This window comes from Zootoca vivipara, chromosome 8, assembly GCF_963506605.1.
Source record: "Zootoca vivipara chromosome 8, rZooViv1.1, whole genome shotgun sequence".
In the NCBI taxonomy this organism is placed as follows: domain Eukaryota; kingdom Metazoa; phylum Chordata; class Lepidosauria; order Squamata; family Lacertidae; genus Zootoca; species Zootoca vivipara.
The window spans coordinates 23,178,015-23,195,763 of NC_083283.1; the positions used below are offsets into that span (position 1 = coordinate 23,178,015).

A 17,749-nucleotide genomic window follows, 5' to 3' on the forward strand; every position below is an offset into this window, starting at 1 on the left:
TGAGCATTTGCTTAGCATCGTATATGGCAGGCACGATGCAGTCAGAGTAAATCACTTTGCAAGTTCCACTGATGGCAAAGATAGAGAGTCAAATATGTGTTCAAGTCTCATTTAAATCTATGGGATGTAAAAATGCTCCTTTGAGGCTGGAGCCTGCCCAGCGTTCAGAGATACATTTCGGTTATGACTTAGCGGGGACAAGAGTCCACTGTCATCAAAACGTCGTTTTCTCAGGGTTGACCTTCCCCATCCATCCTGCTTTACTGGTTTTTATTACAGGTACCTGCAGTGACATGCAACGAATGTTTTCCCCATGTTCACATTGGCTTCTCATTCTCTTACCTGCTAAAGTAATTTCAGCAATGAAGCAAGCCCTTAAGATAACAACCAGCTGTGCTCCGCAGCGGTCAGAGTGTATATTCTGTTTCAGCAGGCTTTACGTGCTAGGCTACAGCGAAGGAATTAGAATGAATCCAAAGCCATTTTAAGCTATTAACATTTTATCCTGGGTGAGAACTTTTGAACTGGGTATGATTGAAAAGAGACTCCAGTTCCCTGGGATTGTATGGTGTAGTTAAGAACAAGCAAGCAAAGTGGGACCAATATGCCGCATTTGCAGTGAGCCAAGAAGTTATTGTTACTATAACTTTTATGACCCCTTTAACACACACACAGGGGCCTCCTCTGTCATTGGTTTTCAGGAGATCTGCATACAGAAATTCCATTAGTTTATGTCAATTACTTATTCGGAGCTCACCAAAGCTTAAAAATATGGATTGGTTCAGCAGCTGGATTAAAATAGGCCTGTGCTGTATGATCCAGAGGAAAGATTGACCCAAAACAGCTGTAATGATGTAACCAAATGGAGAATTTGATGGTGTGCACTTCTGGGCCAACTGCTAAATATCCTTACTCATACCGAATTTGACCTAAACAAAGTCCCATTAGAAACTAAAATGAAGGGACTTACCCTTCACCCATATATGCCAGGTTTGTTAACATAAAACAGTTAGCATTGTTATTAATTATTGGCCATGTCAAGGGCTCCTTTGCAGATCAATTAGCATTAGGAAGAGTTCCCAGCCTGCTGCCATGGGAGCCTGCCAGGTTCATGCAGCTATTGGGCAATTAGTAAAATAGCCTAGCAAGCTATAAGGAACAGAAATAGACATTTGCTCCTGGCATATCTGCAACTGTTATTCTGGCCCAGGCACTCTTATCATTAAGATTATGCTGGACTGGTCATCTGAAATTTAGCACTCATTATCTTTAATACTACATGACCAATTGGCATGAAATTTGGCAAAGGAATTAAAATTTCAGGCTTTAATCATGATAATTGTTGTAACTAAATTTTTAATCATAGGTCAAGATGTATCCCCATTCAACCAGTGGGGCTGAGAGGCTCAGTTCGCACGTAATGCGAAGCCAAACTTAGCATGAATCAACAAGTATGCTGGTGGTGCGCATTTAGCAAATCATGACCAAATGTGTGGGCAGGCGGAAGACCTGCCGGTGGGTTTCCCACCCGTGGAGGCTAATGGAAAGCTCCAAAACGCATTCTGAGGATGCTGGCTGGCAGAGCTTCCCAGTACATTAAGCAGAGATTTCCCACATCACTAGCAACCGGATCATTTTAGCCAGAGATGCAAAAAGCTAAATTTAGGACTTTGTGTAGGCAAAAACATGCTCCACCACTGGTAAAGGTAAAGGGACCCCTGACCATTAGGTCCAGGCATGACCGACTGTGGGGCTGTGGGGCTCATCTCACGTTATTGGCCGAGGGAGCCGGTGTACAGCTTCCAGGTCATGTGGCCAGCATGACAAAGCAGCTTCTGGAGAACCAGAGCAGCACACGGAAACGCTGTTTACCTTCCCGCTGTAGCGGTACCTATTTATCTACTTGCACTTTGACGTGCTTTCGAACTGCTAGGTTGGCAGGAGCTGGGACCGAGCAACGGGAGCTCACCCCGTCGCGGGGATTCAAACCGCCGACCTTCTGATCGGCAAGTCCTAGGCTCTGTGGTTTAACCCACAGTGGTACCACCACTGGTACCAGTTGGCAATTGGGCCAATGTGCCTGGCCTCCCCCATCTGCTGCCACCACTCTGAATGGCCAGGATGCAGCCTCGGTGGTGGAAGCAAGCAATTTGGATGGGTCTCTCCATATAGAAAATAATACCTTTAAGTTCCTGTCAAGTCTAACTGCTATTCAAGAGTTGCTGTTTTTGGTTTGTCTCAATCCAGGGGCCATATTTTATGAGGAATTCCGAGGTACTGGTTTGCTGAGTGGCTTCATGTTTCTCTTTGGGTAAGCATATTCCTTGTATACTTTACTCACGTTGGTTATAAGGCATTTAAGCAAATGTAACAATATTGAGAAAAGCAAGGATACATGGCCAATCCAATCCATGGGTGCACGAGGGCTGGCTGGCTCTGCCTTTCTGATTACAGCTAAGGAGGGCAACATCGTAAGGAGTCACCTTGACTGTGGCTCCCATTCCACGAATGAAAGGAAATGGAACCAGTCGTGTTGCAACCTGACTGAATAGGCTAAACAGTTATAGGGCTTGTGCCGGTGGGGGGTGAACTTTTCATTGTGTTTATCAGGGATGGGGAATGTGTCACCTTCTGGGTGTTGCAGGAGTACAGATCCCATCAACTCTGGCCATTGACCATGGATAAACCAATATCTATGAAACAAAAATAAAAAATTCCTTCCAGTAGCACCTTAGAGACCAACTAAGTTTGTCATTGGTATGAGCTTTCGTGTACACTGAAACAGAAGTCTCCAGGCCCTTATATATAGTGAGAGGGTTGGGAGGGGTATTACTCAGAAGGGTGGTGGGAATGGGTGTTTGATTGATAGGTGTGGAAACTCGTTGAGTTAACGACTGCAATTGGTCTTACAGGAAAAAGCAAGGTGTGAGATGGCTAAAGATAGCTTTATCATGTATAATGAGATAAGAAACCAATGTCTTTATTCAGACCAGGTCTCTCCATGGTTTTAAGTTTGGTAATGAGTTGCAGTTCAGCAACTTCTCTTTCCAGTCTATTTCTGAAATTCTTTTGTAATAAGACAGCTACTTTGAGATCTTGTATAGAATGTCCTGGGAGATTGAAGTGTTCTCCTACAGCAGGCATGTCAAACCTGCGGCCCTCCAGATGTTTTGGCCTACAACTCTCATGATCCCTAGCTAGCAGGACCAGTGGTTGGGGAAGATGGGAATTGTAGTCCAAAACATCTGGAGGGCCGCAGGTTTGACATGCCTGTCCTACAGGTTTCTCTGTCTTGTGATTCCTGATGTCAGATTTATGTCCATTTATCCTTTGGCGTAAGGCTTGGCCTGTTTGTCCTATATAGAGAGCTGAAGGCGCACGCCAGACCAACACGGCTACCTACCTATAACAATATATATGAGGTAGACTACAGATTATCTTAAATAGGGCACTTCTGGATGGCTACATTTCACTTGTGGCGTATACCACCTACAGCTTGTCACTTGAATCCTCCTGATGAACAGAACAAAACAGAGAACAGTTCTCACTGATGGACTTCTCACTTATTGTAGCTCCACACATTTCACAGTAAAACACTCCTTCAGGAACTTGAAAAGCTTACACCTTTATATATATATATATATTAAACCCCTTCAAGAACCAACCTGAAAAGTGGTAGATCAACGTTTTATTCTCGCTGCATTGGTGTTCAATCATCCCAGTTCAGGACTGGGCCTTAAGGTTAGCGGTGAGGCATTATGTTCTAGCATACAGAAGGTCTTGTTCAGTTCCTTGCATCTCCAAGTAAAGAGATTGGGTTGCTAGTGATGTGGGAAGTCATTGCTTAAGACCCCGGAAAGCTCTGCCAGGCAGAGGTGAGAGGCAGCCAGAGGGACAAAATAGTCTGACCTGGTGGAAGGCAAGTTTCTGTGTATTTCCTTTGTGGAGAGTTTGCACACCAATGCTGGGTAGTGGATGATGGGGACGAGAAAGATTTGTTATGTATCTGAAAGAAAGCAAGGCACGATACAAAGCAAAACACAGAATTAAGAGCAACAAAATCCTGATCATAAGCTTATAAGCTTATAAATGTAGTGCTGTTTTACTGTTTTATTGCACTCTAATCTACCTTGAGATTATAGGATGAAGGTCTAAAAATTCTCTTATAAGTAAATAATCTAAAGAAACACAGGAAACAGCTTTATGTTGAGTCAGAGTTTTGGATGATTGAATTCAACATTGCATTGAATAGCACTGGTTCTCCAGTGGCATTCGGTGTGTAAACCACGTGGTTTTTTATCATTGAATTATGGCCCCTCCCTAAGAATACATGTTTACTCACTTTAAAGCACTAGGACATAAATGCAAGTCAGTTGAAGCGATGCAGTCTCAAAGTCCAACCGTGGTAATCAAATGGTGAATGTAGCACACACTGAGACACACCGGGAGGAGGAGGAGGAGGAGGAAGAAAGATGCTAAATGCTGTTGCCATGGAAAATCTCTGCACAATAGGGAGGACCCAGATTGCCAATTGTGCTAGATGTTGGAGCCAGGGTGTGAAGAGAAACCAGGTGGAAGCAACTTCCCCAAGGGAACAAGATACTGTGTAAGACTGCCTCAAAAGTGCTGTGTGAGATTTTGATCTCAGTGAATGGAGACTAAGCTTCCACTTGCTGATACGTTCCGTTAAGAAATCTCACAGAATTATGGCTCGGCTAGTAGAATTCCTCAGACTGCATTGCTTCACACATGTCCACAGACAGGACTAGGGATGGAGGAGAAATTCACATTTGAAAGCAAGCTTATTAAATTTTCCAAAACAAAAAGTGAGCTGAAACACAGCTATCCTCCAAAATTCACACGTCTCTGAATTTTACAGCACAGTTCTCCAGCCAAGTAAAGTATACAACTGTATATGTACTGGGGAAACTGCATAAAAAGGCATGCATTGGTGAAAATAGCATACAGAAATGCATTGTGTTGAAGAAAGTTGCATACAAAAATGTGTGTATTAAGAGAAATTCAAACTAAAATGCTGATGAATTTCCATGAAGACTGTGTGTGTGTGTGTGTGTGTGTGTGTGTGTGTGTAAGAGAAACCAAAATTGACAGATTTGTCCATCCTTAGACAGGACAGATGCTATTTATTCTCCCACATGCCCCCTCACATATACACACACATATACACACACATCAGTGGCACGGGATAACACAGCCTGAAGGCCGTGCTTTCACCACGCTCAAGTTCTCCAGAGGTGAAACTACCACAGCACTAGACAGTGGATGTTTTTTCAGTGGCATTTCACCATAAAAGTGAGCACTGTGCACAATTTTGGCTGTAGGCACGATCCCTGGAATGGAACCCTGGCGTATGTTGCAGGCTTACTATATGCCAGCCAGCTGCTTCACATACTGATTGGGTGGCTTTAAAAGAGGTTCAAACAAGTTCGGGTCCTGCTTGAGGGCAGATCCCCCAGGCATCTGTTTGACCACCCTGAGAACAGGATGCTGGACCAGATCCCTCAAGGTGTTCTTATGTTCACTGCTGGAGTAATACAATAAATGCTTGGACTTTAGTGACCAGAGCAGACCTGGCACCCTTACCTTTTATGACAGACCCCTTAGTTTCTGGTTTTAGAAGGTTATGATGCTAAAACTGAAGAGAATAGCGGGTCTGTAGATTTCATTAATCAACAAGCCCAGGCACCCCCAAACTGCAGCCCTCCAGATGTTTTGGCCTACAACTCCCATGATCCCTAGCTAACAGGACCAGTGGTCGGGGAAGATGGGAATTGTAGTCCAAAACATCTGGAGGGCCGAAGTTTGGGGATGCCTGAACAAGCCTATTCCCTCCCTCCCTCCCCATCATTTGGTCACTCTTCTCCAGGCCCGTCCTAGCCATAGAGGCTAGTGGCGTGGTGAACCACGGCGCCGGGCACTAGAGGCCCAAGTGAGCGTGGAGTTCTGGCGGTCTGGCCAGAACTGCGCTCCACTAGCTGAGAGGCTGCGCCGCATCTCACTCCTTCTCCGAGGACTCCGTGCCGCACCTCCTTCTCCTTTCCCCCGCGCTGGGCTCCGCTCAGTTGAGCTTCGCCACCAGCATGCGCACAGCGCCCAAGCAGCTTTTGCTTGTCCCGCAGTGCGCACGCTGGTGGCGAAGCTCGACTGAGCAGAACCAAGCGCTGGGGGAAGGAGAAGGAGGCATGGCGCAGAGTCCTCGGAGGTGGCCTCCCGCTGCTGCCGCGGTCACCTTGGCACTCCTGGGTCCTTGGAGAGGCTCTGGAGCAAAGTCTGGCTGCTCAGGAGTTGGTTTGGCCAGCAAGGCGGGAGGGGGCTGCCTGTAGCCCACCAGCTCATAGAAGGGCGGCTGCCTCAGCATGATCGCTTCGGTGATGCGCTTTCAGAGGGGGGCGCTGGAGGGACCTTTGCGCCACGGCACTGGATGGGCTTAAGACGGCCCTCCTCTTCTCAGCCTTGTGGGAAGAGTTGTGTCACAGGCTCCTTCCACGTGGCCTAGATCTCCAGACCTCCCTGAAGCAATTTGGCTTTCCTTGCCAGCAGGGCCCATAATTATACTGTGGTTACCTTGGGCACTCTCTTTTCGTATGACTTTGTGACTTTGACGATGCTTCTGCAGGTGTTTTCTATCGTTTGTTGGGGTGTTTATACTCACACGGAAAAGAGGCAAGGAATGTTTGAGAAGTTTTTATATCGACTATGGACACATTCCTGGTAAGTTTTATCCTGGAAGTATTTTGCCTGTCATCCCTATCCACACAGCTGAAAAGCATCCATGAGCAGAATGTTCAAAGGGGAAAAAACAAACCCACATCAGATAGCTCTTCCAATCATGTTTCATAAAAATTGGTTTTCCCTTAATTTCTCTTCCCATTTCCAGTAGATTTTTCTTTTTAACCACCCCCCACCCCGAATGACTTCCATCCCATTGCCACAGTCTATCATAGCAAAACAAAATGAAGCCTGCAGTGAGAAGCCTTTTAAGAGGAACATAATTAAACTTGTTAGATTTGATTTATCATTGTTGCGCTGAGTACTTCTTCTTCTTCTTCTTTTTAAACTTCTTCTTCTTTTAATGTCACAGGAAAGGAGATGAGGAGTAAAATACAGCCAGATTCAACCAGCTTATCCTACGGCTCTTTATGTAACGAAGGTGACTCTGTAAAGACTCAAAGCTAAGAGAATAGAGCATTTTAAATTCCAGTTAACAAGAGAAGCTTTCCATTTATTGGCTTCGTATTCAACACCACCCTTTTATCACACTTGTTCATTACGTGTCAAGTTATTTTACCCTGACAGTTCTTATAGTTATTTAATCCTCTTTGAGGATCCCCTGGCTATCACAAATGCATTGCAGTTTAAGCCAGCTATTGTGCCTGAAAAAAAGAAGAAGCAAGCAAGCAGTCATTAAATGGGCCCAGGGTGTTTTCCTTCTGCAGCGGTTCTTCCTTGCTTTTCTGCAGCCAAAGTGGCTCAAGGGCGGGCAGGGATGAGATAAACACACAACTGTGCAAACAGTCTCCTTGATTTCCATTTGAGTGGAACAACACAAGGGCAGCAAATCAGAATTGCGCCTGAACTATGGTGGCCACTGACACATCACACATTCCCCCCCCAAAAAAAACCCCCGAAATGCATCACAGACAGGACAAGAGGACACAAATTTTCATTAAAAGGGCTAATTCTATGTTTAGATGCAAATTTAGAAATAATTGCTGTAATTTAAATAGAAATTGCCATACTGGGGAAGATTGTCACAAGGTAACTTGCCTGCCTGCTCAGGCTGCTGTCCATACTGCTAATTGTTGATGGGCAACCAACTTAGAGGACCCTGTTGTCCCTTTTCATGGATGTTTGTCTTTAAACCAGACTTGGACCAGACAGGCCTTCAGACAGAGGCTTGGCTTATAACCGATCTTCAGACACAGCACCTAGAGGGTGCCAGATCCCCAGCCTTTGAAGAAGAGGGGTATTCTCTGTAAAGTAAGACACATAAGCCATCCTACAAAGAGCACATCCTCACACTCAGTGTTAAGTCACCTGGAATAATTATTCCTCCTGGATCCTGGACTTGCATTGCCCAAGCAATGCTTCACACCTTGGATAATCTGGAAAAGGCAAGCTAAATCGAAAATGGTTGTTCTGCTTATGCAAGAAGACACAAAAGCTCTTGAGAACTGCCGTAAAGGTAAAGGGACCCCTGACCATTTGGTCCAGTCGTGACCAACTCTGGGGTTGCGGCGCTCATCTCACGTTATTGGCCGAGGGAGCCGGCGTACAGCTTCCAGGACATGTGCCCAGCATGACTAAGCCGCTTCTGGCGAACCAGAGCAACACACGGAAATGCCGTTTGCCTTCCCACTGTAATGGTACCTATTTATTTACTTGCACTTTGACATGCTTTCGAACTGCTAGGTTGGCAGGAGCTGGGACTGAGCAACGAGAGCTCACCCTGTCACAGGGATTCAAACCGCCGACCTTCTGATCGGCAAGCCCTAGGCCAGGCATCCCCAAACTGCAGCCCTCCAGATGTTTTGGCCTACAACTCCCATGATCCCTAGCTAACAGGACCAGTGGTCGGGGAAGATGGGAATTGTAGTCCAAAACATCTGGAGGGCCGAAGTTTGGGGATGCCTGCCCTAGGCTCAGTGGTTTAACCCACAGTGAACTGCTGTAGGACCTACCAATTAGAGTACTCCGCAAACCCTTAAACATTTGCAGAACAGCACTATTTCCCTTCCAATCACAGTTTCTACGCATCCAAGTTTGGATTCAAAGCCATGTGTAGAAAGCAATCAGATTTGTATTTTTTTTTAACCCCTATCATTAGAAACTTTCCCCAAAGTCAATGGCTGAAGATGTTTCCTCTGTGGTGGGCAGGATTTCCTACTGACCGGCACATGAGGTCGGAGGGATAAGTGGAGGCATCTGCACTATGTCACAACCACCACCACCCTGCATTATTAGAGCACCAATTTTAATGGTGTACGAACAGGGTGGGACCATCACACACACATTGCCACTAGGTGCTGGTTGTGGAGATTTACCTTAATTGCCATGAATGGAATTGCTGACTTTCCAGGATTTCCCCTATAGGCAACCCAAGACAATACTATATACAAGGAAGATAACGGGATGGAAACCTGGCAATTCCGTTTAAGATGCTTGATATATTTTTCACATAGAATACAGCTCATCTGTGCTTCAGATGCTAACTAAAATTCAGAATGTTTGTGATGTATTTACTGCCTGCCAGCGGCGTTCATATGGCATTAGTGTTTCTCATCCACAATCATTTTTTTTAGCTTGCTATATTAAAGAGACAAGAGTTTAAGCATATTTCTGGGCATGCTGAGCCGTTCAAAGAAATGTGCTGTTCTTAGTGCCAAGTTTTCCGTTCTGAATATGTGCCTATGGGTGTCAGCTATCAGAACAATTGCCAATTGCCGTGCTGTTGCTGCAGTTGACAAATGTTGTAAAGACAGCCACAAGCAGATCCGTCTAGGGCAGATGATGAGGTTTGCTCCAGGAGCAGCAGAACTCGTAACTGCAAGATTGGCAAGTGCATGCACAGATGTTGAAGGATAACATCAACATGTTCATCGAATTGTAGAATCTAGGCTGGAGCTTTCCAAACTGTGTGTCGCGACACGTTAGTTTGTCAGCTGCAGTGTGTAGGTGTGTCGTGCAAATGCTCCCCACACTCCTCCCAGGGCTGGGAAAGGGTTAGGTTTAATCTCCAGGTTGCTAGTAAAACTGAATTACTGTGTTGTGAAATGATGCATGTCTAAAAAGTGTGTCACCAACATGAAAAGTTTGGAAAGCTCTGGTCTAGGCCAGGCATCCCCAAACTTCGGCCCTCCAGATGTTTTGGACTACAATTCCCATCTTCCCTGACCATTGGTCCTGCTAGCTAGGGATCATGGGAGTTGTAGGCCAAAACATCTGGAGGGCCGCAGTTTGGGGATGCCTGGTCTAGGCCTTGACTTCATGGCTGAAGCAAAGGCAGAACATCAGAATGGTAGGAGGGACTGTAACTGCATTCCGCATCAAGCCATCTGCTCAGTCACTTTCTCTGTGGCTTAAGCCCTCGCTGGAAAATTGCCTGCACCTTTTAGCACCCTCCTGATTTCATGGTCAAATGAGGTCATTGTTTGGTTCCTACATATTGAATATAACCTGTCATTATAGTGAAGCGCTGTGAGTCAAATATTCTCCCTCTTCTAGTGTGATGGCTGAAGCTTATCGTCTCGTTCTGCTCTGTTGCCGCAACCCCAAAAAGACTTACTGCAACCTTACTAGCACTGGCTCACCCTTGTGTTGGCACAGTACTACAGGCTTGTCAAGTGATTGTGTGTGTGTGTGTGTGTGTGTTTCTTAGTTGTGCCTGTGCCTTTCACAGCAGCTTAAGCTGCAGGAATCAGTAGGTGCAGCTTTGCATGCCATGGAGACATGGATTATCACCTGCCAGCAGGCTGCAGGTTACAGCTGCTATTAAAAGGCACAAGGGAAGAAAAAGTGGCAACCCTTTAATACGCCCAAATCCCTTGTGCTGATTGCCCTTTGCCTCACTTTTTGGGTGCTGCTGTGATGGGGAGGAACCAAAGGCACCAGCTTACGAGGGTGATGGGGTGGACAGACATTGTGGGTGTGACATCAGGACACTGGAAGGAGCCATGGGCGGAGCTGAACGCGGCAGTGCTTGGCTTCAATGGCCAGTGGCAGTGCCACTGGCAGGCGGCTATTTCAATCCACCTTTCCCTCTGCGGCAGCAGGAGGAGAATGAGCCTCCACGCTTTTTGGACATGCCCAGCACCAGCCCCCAAAGCATGGGGGGGGTGTCAAAAGGGCTTGGGCCCCTGGAGCTGGTGTCACTAGGAGGGAAATAACAGACTGACAAAAGGGAGGAGTATCCACCTCTGTTATTCTGACATAGCCTGCTGCCACTTACAGAGGTATATCTGGGTGCTGTCCTTTCCCAGAGATTGCTCAAAGCTAAAGTGCATTATATTTTACCCTTCTAAATTTGATGCATTGATGTTTTTAGCTGGAGAAATATAGTTTTTTTGAAACTGGTTAAATGTGCAATTCATCTAATTAATTCTGTAATCATCATCATCATCAAGAGGGACCTGAAATTTAGATGTGGAAACATCTCAAAAAAACCATGTACTGGCAGAATTGCGAATCCAGCATTCATTCCACAACCATGTTGGCTCTTAAAAAGTCAGCATCCTGGTCACCCTGCAGCTCCCTCTAACATAACATTAATGAATCTAGAGTGTGTGCTGCCATACAAGGAGCTATTTTGCACAAGAGATTTAGAGGAGTTTCATGTCATCCTGCTGGCTCCAACACCATCCTGGAAGAAGCTCCACATACTGAACAAGAACTGGGCACAGGAAGAGGAAACTGGAGGATACATGTGAATGCCATCCTATATTACTTATGTTTTCTAGACACATGGGGAATATTCAACGAAACAGTTGTGCCTATGGTAGCCAGTTCAATAAGGCACACTAGTGCAATGGGACTTCTCCCCAGAATAGCACATGGGGGGAGGACAAATGCTTGCGTTGACGGAATGACCGCAATAGCGCAATGTTGACTTCCACCCATGAGGTTGTATCCAATTCTAGCCCTGCTCAGTGTAAACCCATCGAGATGAATAAACATGACTAACTTAGGTCCATTAATTTCAATGGGTCTGCTCAGAGCAAAACTTGAGCTGGCTACAACCCACACTTACTGCTCTGAATAAAGCATGTGTCAGGGTTGTTGCAACTACTCCAGAGTAACGACTTTCCACATGCTTGTCTTTTAACAGTCTTTATTGGTGCACTCTATTCACAGTGTAACGAGCTGTTGGATGCATGTCTGCTCATTCCGATCCAGAATCCGGCACTGCCCCTTTACGCGACTTTGACCAACATAAAAGCCGCAGGACAGTGAATCTCCTCCCCTTTCTCCTCCTCCTTAATTCTGGTGCCGGGGGAAAGGGTTTACGATCTGTTCTTTCCCTGTCCTCCCTTTCCGCCTCTTTCTCTTCCCGTCTGTGGAGCAGGGGCTCTCCCATGCTGCCAGAGACCTGGCACTTTCTCTCCGTGTCCTGACTAGCCCCTTCAGACCCCGCACTTTCATGGCTGCTCGGGGATGAACTGCTCCTGATGAGAGGGGGAGGTTCTCTATAATCTCTCCCCCTTACAGCATGCAACAGGAATCCAAGAACCTGCTTGCATTCCTCTGCCTAGGATGCACATGTGCATAAAAGAGAGAGAAAATTGCATGTGCAGCTCACACTGGATGAAGAGCATCACTCAGAAAGAGCCCAGCCCACATAGCTCTTGCAACTGATCCCAGGGCTGCATTCACACAGTCCTAGCAGAAAATCGGCAATAGCACCAAGCAGCTGCTTGGGAATGAGAGCAGGCGGGTCCCTGGTCCTAAGCACACATCTAAGAAAGTTTTTTTAAGAATATCAAAGGCACTTTTGTTAGTCTTTAAGGTGCCACAGGACTCTTTCCTGTTTTTAATGCAATGCGTCCAGGATTACATTGCAAATCATTTGAATTAGCCGAACGGCAATATCATGACTAAAATGCTTACTTTGACCGAATTCCCAACAGACCTTTCCTCTGCTGTCCAGCTTCGCATGTGTTCTGTGTGAGAAGCCTACAGCGATTTGCTCTGTGATTGGGATGACTCATTTGCTAATGGCTATTTTGCGACCAAAACCTCTTCCAGTGAACCAGGGTTACTGCTCTTTTCCACACATAACATGAAAAATATCCTTCCACCAAGCAGAGTGAGCTATAGCACATCTGCTGGAACTTGGCTCTCGTTCACTTAAGCATTACACATGCCCTTTGGTAAAGCAAACCACCTGTTGCCTGCGCACAATTTAGCCCCAAGCGCTCTAAATGTTTCTCCGAGGAGGAAATCCATCCAAACCACTGATGGGGAGTGACAACCTTGGCATTCTTTTCTACTCCATTTGCTGGTGTGCCATTTCTTGTACTCTCCAAAGAGCCCTGCGGTCTTTAGCCTAGTTTTTGCCCCTGTAACGAAAACAAAATGGGTTCACACGATGCCAAAAGCAAACAGATTCTGCATTTCCCATTTATTAAGTTCTCTCGTTTCCCAAGTGGGAGCAAAATTCCCTCTTTTCCCCATGTCACCATTCCAGAGCCTAAGAACGTACGCGGTAAATAAGGTTGGGTGGGGGAGGGTTAACATCCTACCCTTTGCAACATGATATGGTTAAATAAGCTGCTATGCTAATCTAGCCTGTATTTTGCTTCTGGTACGAGGCCAAAAATTTACTCGTACTTAAATATTTTATTTTTAGAAACATAAGCTAATCAGTAAGAGTGTGCCAAAAGTCCGTTTCAGGCCAGATCGTTTGAGGAGTAAAGTTACTAGAATGTATTTTTGCTGACATTTTGTGAGGTTACTAGTGTTTCCTTTCACATAGACCCCTGCGTGGTGAGAGATCTGAAGATGACCACGTCGAAGCGTAACTGCGAGACAGGTTGAGCTTCTACTGGCTATGGTAAATCGTTGTTCTCAGCCTGAGGAAGGGGGATGCTGGAGAAATGTTTGCCAGATGAAAGTGAAGGTCGCCTCTTCTGTTGAACTTCCGTTGAAAACAAACATTTAGAATCCACGCTTGGATTCCTTGAAAGCTGTGTGTATCCCAAAATCACGCACTCACTAAAGTTGACAAGAGTTTTTTGAGACAGGGGAATATGTGTAACTGCTTCCCTCAACCACCTAAAGAACATTGAGCATGATGGCCATGCACCCAAGCACACTGTTTGTCTAGTTCTCCAGGGGCTCTTGAGAGTATGCACATGAAGCAATTTCAGCACTGTGGGAAAATCTTATGACAGTTGTGCACACTTGAAGCAAGTCTTGTCAAGCTCAAGTGCCATGTTTAGGATCTGGCTTTAAGAATAATGCCATGTGAGTTGCCGGGGACTTGTAGGACTCCAGCAACGCTTGCATCCAGGCTGCTGCAAAATCCCAAACAAAGAACTCCAAGCATGTGTAGGACTCTCCACTTTCCTTAGAACAGGGAACAGGGGACAGCTGGTAGAATACGTATAACCTTCACTGCTTATAAAAGCTCTTAGCTGCATTTCATTGCCTCATTTCCAAAACAGATCTATCTACATATGCTAAAATTGCCCTCCTCCAGAGTCCTGAGGCACAACTGGGACAAGCAAGTATTTTAATGCTCTTACTTTAAAAATTTATGGCTGAGGCTACAGCGCAGCTTTTTTCCCTGGCTGCTTCAGCTAATAAAAGTGGCTCTGATGTGATCTGTTTGTCTGTTTGCTCCATCTACAATATTATTCCAACAATGTCACCACAGGCAGTAATGATACATTCTGTTAATAATAATAATAAAAGGAACCAAATGGAGATATTTTTACAAGATAAAATATAGCACACAATTAAAATTCCCCTTCAAAATAAAAAAACAACAACAAACATCTGTTTTCCTAATAGCAGGGTTATATCAAATCTATCTTGTAAAAAGAAGGCATTCCTGACCTTTGGGAATTTAAAAATCCACACATTTTTAAAGCCTTCTGCAACCATAAATAAGTAATTTGCATATTCCCCAGCAGACATAGACAAACCATCTGGATTGGGAAGCAACAACCTCCAAAACTTGTAGATTCCCCAACAGATGCGGGAATCTGCATGTAGACGTCTTTGAGCAATGGGTTTCTATGGGTGACTTCTAAGTAAGAGGGGCCCACGTCTTGGCAAAGGAATATGTGGCTCACTTTCTTTCTGCTTTGGATCTCAGTATGCAATTTGGGGGGGGGGGGGACGGACAGACATGGTTATGTTCAGTGCTATTTTTCTAGAAAAAGAGGTGCCAGAACTCACCATGAATAGCACCCATGTTGTGTTATAATGGCCATGGCGCCAACCTAGTGGCGTAGCAGTGGTTGCCAGTGCCTGGGGTGGGTGCATGTCAGACAGGGTGTGTCAGCCCAGCCTTCGCCGCCACTGCCAGAGTGACCCCACCCCCACCAGAGCAGACCAGGGCTGTGCTGAACCGCTTGCCCTCCAGCCCCTGGGGGGGGAGCCTGACCGGCTGACATGGCCCCTGGCAGGTGGGTAGGGCCACACTGGGGTCACCTGCATGGAGGTGCCTGGTTCACCCCCACTCAAAAATTGTGCACCTGGCACAATGCCCCTCCCCCAGCACCCCCCCATGTTATGCCCCTGTGCCTACCTAAGAAGTGCCAGAACTGAGTTCTGGTGAGTTCCAGCTTTAAAAAAACAACCCTTGTTGTGTTCATTTGGTTCACTAATTTATTAGACTTTTGTAAAGCATTGTTCTGCATGTGATTGCATGTGGGAAGGCTTTGCCCAGTGGCCCACAGCCTGGAAAGAGGTGGAGAGGTAGAGTTCTTTTTTAAAAAGCAGAAGTTGGTAAGATAAGGAGAGCCCTGCTTGTTCAGACCACTGGCCAATCTTTGTCTACCATCTTTTTTCATATCCAACAACCTTCCAACGCTCCTTCTGAGTTTCTCTGAGCCTTTGCGTTCACATCCAATGCTATGAACAAGAAATATCTATTATAATTATTTATATCCCGCCTCTTAAGGAGACAAATCCTTCCTATGTGAGTTGCAAGCAAAATCAAATTACCTTGATAGAATCGCAACGAAGCATTATCAAAGGATCTGCAGATGTTAGTCTGTGGGCAGAAAACTGCAGCGAACAGGAAGCCACGGGCTCTTAATCTTCCTGTCCCCACACCCCCGTGCCCCATCATGCCCCCCAAATCACTATGAACACATATAATTTATAAAGAAAATTCAGCTATACAGACTCTGCATTCATTTGACAATTGCTCTTAACTCCCCCTGGATGATGGGCAAACAGGAACTCAAGACACATGGCACGTAAAGGTTGCTTAGTTACAATCAACATGCTTTCTGTGGGATTAAAAGTAGATTTTTCGAAAATCTGATTACAGAGCACATTTAAGTCCTTCCCTGTACTTGCCCTGGTGTTCCTATGCATCTCTTCATCTGCTTTCCTTTGGAAAGATCTGGTTATAGTTCTTAGCTAATTTGATACATTTTTGTGATATAATTTGGAGTCCCTTGATATATTTGCCAACTAACTTACAAGAACTATTGCACCGCGAAAGTATTCGGGAAGCCTGGATGCAATTAATATGCTGACAAAATGGCTTGCAGAAAGCAGTTCTGGTTTCGTTAATTCTTTAAACTTGGCAACAGACTAAAACACCTCAACCAAAGTGTCCGCATTACCGCAGCAGGTTGGTCACGTCTTTTGAAAGCCACATTGCATTGGGGGATACTAATCTAGGGGGAGTCTCAAGGTGTGTGGAGCACATGGGCTGTTTTGCATATGACAGTCTGCCGTGTGGGCCTGGGTCTTACATGCAAGGCAGTGCTGCCAAGCATAGCAATAATCAGCCCAGATCAGACAAACTGCTGGTGGTCATTTCTAGTAGACTTCTTTATTAAGCATTTGTCCTGATTTGTTTGCACAAAGCTGGTGGGGAGGTTATACGATGTTGGCTGCTTATGGAACATCCGTGCCAATTTGTTTGTGGGGAGGTTATACAACGCTATGGCAAGCAATTGCTATCCCACGATTTTAAGTTCTCTTTCCTTCCCACAAAAAAGTCCAGCTTTGGTTTTTGGAGGCAGTGTCATTGGGCAGTTGCACAATCTGAACTTGCCCCTATATGACAGAATCACACCTGCACAATAGTGACATTTTGGAAAAATCCTTGGTCAAGTTGGGACCAAATCTAACAAAACTATGCAACGTGAGAAGAAGAAAAAACACCTGATGTAACTGTGAACCCCTATGTACCTCTTGACACTTAGCACGGTGGTCTCACATCAGCATTAAGATCCTATCCTGGCAACCACAAAGAAGTCACGGAGATAAATCTTCTAGTTTTTAAAAATGGCTCTTTCAAGTCTCAGACATCGACTGTGTCACTTGTGGAAAACAAGTAAGGCATCAAGGGGCTTATTATGACTGCAGCATACCGGTAATTGTTGTTGTTCAGTCGTTTAGTCGTGTCCGACTCTTCGTGACCCCATGGACCATAGCACGCCAGACACTCCTGTCTTGCACTGCCTCCCGCAGTTTGGTCAAACTCATGTTGGTAGCTTCGAGAACACTGTCCAACCATCTCGTCCTCTGTCGTCCCCTTCTCCTAGTGCCCTCAATCTTTCCCATCAGGGTCTTTTCCAAGGATTCTTCTCTTCTCATGAGGTGGCCAAAGTATTGGAGCCTCAGCTTCGCGATCTGTCCTTCCAGTGAGCACTCAGGGCTTATTTCCTTAAGAATGGATAGGTTTGATCTTCTTGCAGTCCATGGGACTCTCAAGAGTCTCCTCCAGCACCATAATTCAAAAGCATCAACCGGTAATTAGGGGTATTTTATTAAGCTCAGTATGGACAAAGGAAGCTGCCTTCTACTAGACTATTTGTCTGTATAACCAAACAGTGTCTACTCTGAACCTGCAAAGTCACTGACAGACAGGCAAGATCTCTTAAATTACCTTAACCTTTTTAACTGAAGACGCCAGAGCCCTAACTCACCAGCAGAACACATGCAGAAGGACCCAAAGTCTCAGCACCTCAGGTGGAAAGATCATTGTCTGAAGCTTTAGGGAGCTGACATCATCTACGTGTGCTTCAGATGTTTTTAT

At 45.5% G+C, this 17,749-nt stretch overlaps 1 protein-coding gene across 1 annotated transcript in view; it reads left to right on the forward strand.

Annotated features, from left to right (window-relative positions):
- Positions 1–16,322, forward strand: part of NIPAL2 (NIPA like domain containing 2) — a 55,469-nt gene extending 39,147 nt beyond the window's left edge. Inside the window, exons 9-11 of the mRNA XM_035125965.2 lie at positions 2,248–2,311; positions 6,638–6,732; positions 7,103–16,322. Coding sequence (XP_034981856.1) covers positions 2,248–2,311; positions 6,638–6,732; positions 7,103–7,197 — 254 coding nt within the window. The 3' untranslated portion in view covers positions 7,198–16,322. The remainder of the gene's footprint in view (positions 1–2,247; positions 2,312–6,637; positions 6,733–7,102) is intronic.
- Positions 16,323–17,749: the final 1,427 nt, after the last annotated feature.